Below are 4,154 nucleotides of genomic sequence, written 5' to 3'. Positions count from 1 at the left end.
GATAGGCAGACGACGCTTGGCCCCATACAGAATAAGTCGGGCGGGGCGAGATCATTCAGGAGTAACTCCAATAGAGGTGGGGGAGACTGGAAGCCCCACGCTCAAAGTAGTTCGATGGGCAGTTCAAGCAGGAAGCCCCAAGAGAATAGACAGGGGGCACAGCAGAAGAGGGGCGGGTGTTTCTTCTGCGATGGCCCGCACATGTTCCGGGATTGCCCGAAGAAACAACTGTTGAATGCGCTGGCGACCATTACCGACAAGGTGTCGCCCGCAAAGATTGTGGAGCCACAAGCATCTGCGAGTGGTGGGCAAGATTCGGAGGAAGATGAGGACAACTTGGGCACCATCTCCCAATGGTGCAATACGCTGTCCCGGGTGGCGGCAAAAAAATTAGTGCCACCACATGCAAGGAAGACTGCCCCGGCTCTTATTGCGAGCCAACCTGAAGAGGAAGCACAGCCCCGGAATCCTAGGAAGAAAGGGCTGATGTTTGTGGATGTGAAGATTCATGGCAAGCCCATCCGTGCCATGATCGATACTGGAGCTATGCACAACTACCTTGCAAACGCCGAAGTAGAGAGACTTGGGCTCGTGCTGGAGAAGGGAGTTGGGCGAGTAAAGGCGATAAACTCGGCCGCACAACCCATTGCAGGTGTGGCCAAATCAGTGCTGATTAAAGTTGGTCCTTTTGAGGGCAAGACAAACCTTTCCATCATGGTGATGGACGACTTCAAGCTCATCTCGGGCTTGAATTTTTACGGGACACACGTACAGCGGTTTTGCCGCATGTCGATTCATTGATGATGCTGGGGGCCAAACCTTGTATCATCCACACATTGGCCGGGTGTACTGGAGAGAAAAATCTATCGGCCATGCAGTTTGAGAATGGATGCAAGCGGAACGAACCATCCTACTTGTGCACCCTTCGTTTTGACGAAATTGAGGAGACGTCAGGGCCCATCCCTGGCGAAATAAAGAAACTGCTGAAAGAGTTCGAGGACGTGATGCCGGACGAGCTGCCTCGGAAGCTTTCGCCGAAGAGGACAGTGGATCACGAAATCAAGCTGGTGCCTGGCACAAAACCGCCCGCCAGGACACCATACAGGATGTCGCAGCCTGAGCTGGTCGAGCTTAGGAAACAGCTGAAGGACATGTTGGAGAGCGGAATAATCAAACCCGCTAAGTTGTTGTATGGGGCGCTGGTCCTATTTCAGAAGAAGGCTGATGGCTCCCTTCGAATGTGTTGTGACTATCGGGCGTTGAACAAGATTACGGTGAAGAAAAAGTACCCGATACCGTTGGTGGCGAATTGCTTTGACCGCCTAAGCGGGGCGAAGTATTTCACAAAGATAGACTTGAGGTCGGGCTACTGGCAGGTCCGAATCAAGGAGGGCGACCAGGCGAAGAAGAAAGTGGTCACACGGTATGGAGCTTTTGAATTCCTTGTCATGCCTTTCGGCCTGACGACGCTCCCGCAACCTTCAGCACATTGATAAACCAGGTACTTCATGGGTTTCTGGATGAATTTGTGGTGGTGTACCTGGACGACATCGTGATTTACAGCAGAACCTTAGCCGAGCACGTAGAACATCTACGGCAGGTTCTGACGAGACTCCGTGAGCACGAGTTATATGCGAAGGTGTCGAAATGCTCGTTTGCTCAGGAGATAATTAGTTTCTTGGGCCACATTGTGGAGAGAGGGCGGATTCGTATGGACCCTAAGAAAGTTCAGGCTATTGAGGAGTGGCAACCGCCGAGAGACATTCATGACTTGCGCTCATCCTTGGGTTGGCAAATTATTATCGGCGTTTTGTGAATGGCTACTCCGAGATAGCTCGACCACTGACGGATTTATTGAAGAAGATGGAGACTTGGAATTGGACACCCCAATGCCAAGTCACCTTCGACAACTTGAAGGAAGCAATTGTGACAGATCCTGTGCTGGCCTTACCGGACATGTCGAAGCCGTTCGTGGTGGAGACAGACGCTTCAGACTTTGCGTTAGGAGGGGTCCTAATGCAAGATGGTCATCCAGTTGCCTTTGAGAGCAGGAAGCTTAAAGATGTTGAGCGGCGCTACTCGGTGCATGAGAAGGAACTACTAGCCGTTGTTCATTGCCTAAGACTATGCCGGCATTATTTGTTGGGCTCTCACTTCGTGGTCAGGACGGACAATACTGCGGTAAGTCAATTCATGTCGCAGCCGAAGCTGACCAGTAGACAGGCACGCTGGCAGGAGTTGCTGTCGGAATTTCACTTCGTGCTGGAGTATCGGGCCCAGCTCCAGCAATCATGCGGCAGACGCCCTGAGCCATAGGGCGGACATGGCGGGTTCGGGGTCGGTAGCAGCGCTCTCCTCTAGCGCAGTTGCCACCTCTATCAGGGATCGGGCGCGGGAGTTACTATCAAAAGATCCAGCAGCGTAGGGCCTGATCCAGCTTGTCGAGCAGGGCAAAGCTCGGCAATTTTGGCTGGAGGATGGATTGCTGATTACCAAGGGAAACTGCCTATATGTGCCGAAAGGTGGGGACCTACGGAAATCACTTATCTCGGAATGCCACGACACTATTTGGGCGGGACACCAGGGAGAGGAGCGCACTTATGCCTTGGTGCAGAGAGCCTACTATTGGCCTCAGATGCGGGACGACGTGGAGACTTACGTTCGCACCTGTTTGATATGCCAGCAGTATAAGGCAGACCATCAGAAGAAGGCTGGTCTGCTGCAACCATTGCCCATCCCAAAGAGACCCTGGGAAAGTGTATCCATGGACTATATTTCTAGATTGCCTAAGGTGGGAGACTTAGGCTCTATTATCGTCGTGGTGGACCGATTATCCAAGTACGCTACTTTCATTTCAGCCCCAAAACACGTTACGGCAGAAGGGACGGCTCATCTCTTTTTCAAGCATATTGTCAAATACTGGGGACTGCCAAAGGACATCGTCAGTGATCGGGACACCCGTTTCACTGGTGTCTTCTGGACCGAGCTATGTAAAATCCTTGGGGCCAAACTTTCTATGAGCTCGAGCTATCACCCACAATCTGACGGCCAGACGGAACACTTTAATTTGTTGTTGGAGGAATACCTTTGGCACTTTGTGCGAGGTACGCAAAAAGATTGGGTGAAACTCTTGGATGTCGCTCAGTTGTGCTTCAATGCTCAAAAGAGCTCTTCGACCAACAAGAGCACTTTTGAAATTGTCACTGGGCAGCAACCGCTCCTCCCTCACACTCTCGACTCCCCACAAAGTGTGAGATCCCCTCTCGCTCGAAGCTTCTCCCAGGAATGGAAGCAGAACGTTGACATCGCCTGAAGTTGCCTGGAGAAAGCTCAGAAGCGGATGAAGAAGTATGCTGATCAAAACCGCCGCTTCATCGAGTTCAATGCTGGAGACCTTGTGATGGTGAAGGTCCCAGACCCGAGATTGTCAAAGTCATCAAGGGGGAGAGATCCTCGGTTGATGCAAAAATATGTTGGCCCTCTATCTATCATAAAGCGTATTGGAACGGTGGCCTACAAGATAGAGTTGCCTTCCTGGTGGAAAATCCACAACGTCTTCCACGTGAGCCAGTTAAAGAAGTATTCAGCAGACAAGGAGGACGATTCTCGCAATCAGCCTAGCCGCCCACAACTTGAATTGACGAAGACTAAGGAGAAGGTGGCTGAAGCTATCTTAAGTCATCGAGTTACGAGTACTGCAAAGCGAGACCACACGGAGTACTTGGTGAAATGGAGGGGATGCAGCAGCGAGGAGAACACTTGGGAGCGGGTGACGAACCTCAAGGCGTTTCTACCTCTTATCGAAGCGTATCATGCTTCCCATGTGCCGAGGACGTCGCCATCTCAGGTGGGGGAGAATGTCAAGGGCCGCCCACGCACTCGGCACCCTTGACGCACATTCAGCCACTCAACCGCTCTACTCGGCCGACCAACAACCTTCGTCGACAGACGCTAGGTTTCCGCAGTCTTAGAGTTTTTAGGCGTTAGTCTTTTGTCTTGTACTTGATGTACCGTTGTAAATACTTTTGTTTGCTCAGGGGGACGTTAGGCCTCCTGAGGTGCGATGTTCAGCTTTTTCAATGTCCACTGCTGTAAATAGGAAACACTTTTTTAAGCCTATTATAGGGGGGAATGAGTTCTCGAAGCTTGGTGTA

At 51.6% G+C, this 4,154-nt stretch overlaps 1 protein-coding gene across 1 annotated transcript; it reads left to right on the top strand.

The window, feature by feature from the left end:
* Window positions 1–3,340: 3,340 nt before the first annotated feature.
* LOC148788405 (uncharacterized) lies at window positions 3,341–3,892 on the top strand. The gene has a single exon (XM_088880054.1). It carries the CDS (start codon window positions 3,341–3,343, stop codon window positions 3,890–3,892), a length of 552 nt encoding a protein of 183 aa, XP_088736180.1.
* Window positions 3,893–4,154: the final 262 nt, after the last annotated feature.

The sequence above is a fragment of the Sesamum indicum genome, linkage group LG4, assembly GCF_026168435.1.
Source record: "Sesamum indicum cultivar Baizhima isolate 11 linkage group LG4, ASM2616843v1, whole genome shotgun sequence".
In the NCBI taxonomy this organism is placed as follows: domain Eukaryota; kingdom Viridiplantae; phylum Streptophyta; class Magnoliopsida; order Lamiales; family Pedaliaceae; genus Sesamum; species Sesamum indicum.
Note: the sequence above shows the minus strand (reverse complement) of the source record. Positions and strands in the feature narration are given on the sequence as shown.

Excerpts from the sequence above, each read along its gene's own strand:
- LOC148788405 (XM_088880054.1), top strand. The coding sequence starts at position 3,341 with ATGAAGAAGTATGCTGATCAAAACCGCCGCTTCATCGAGTTCAATGCT.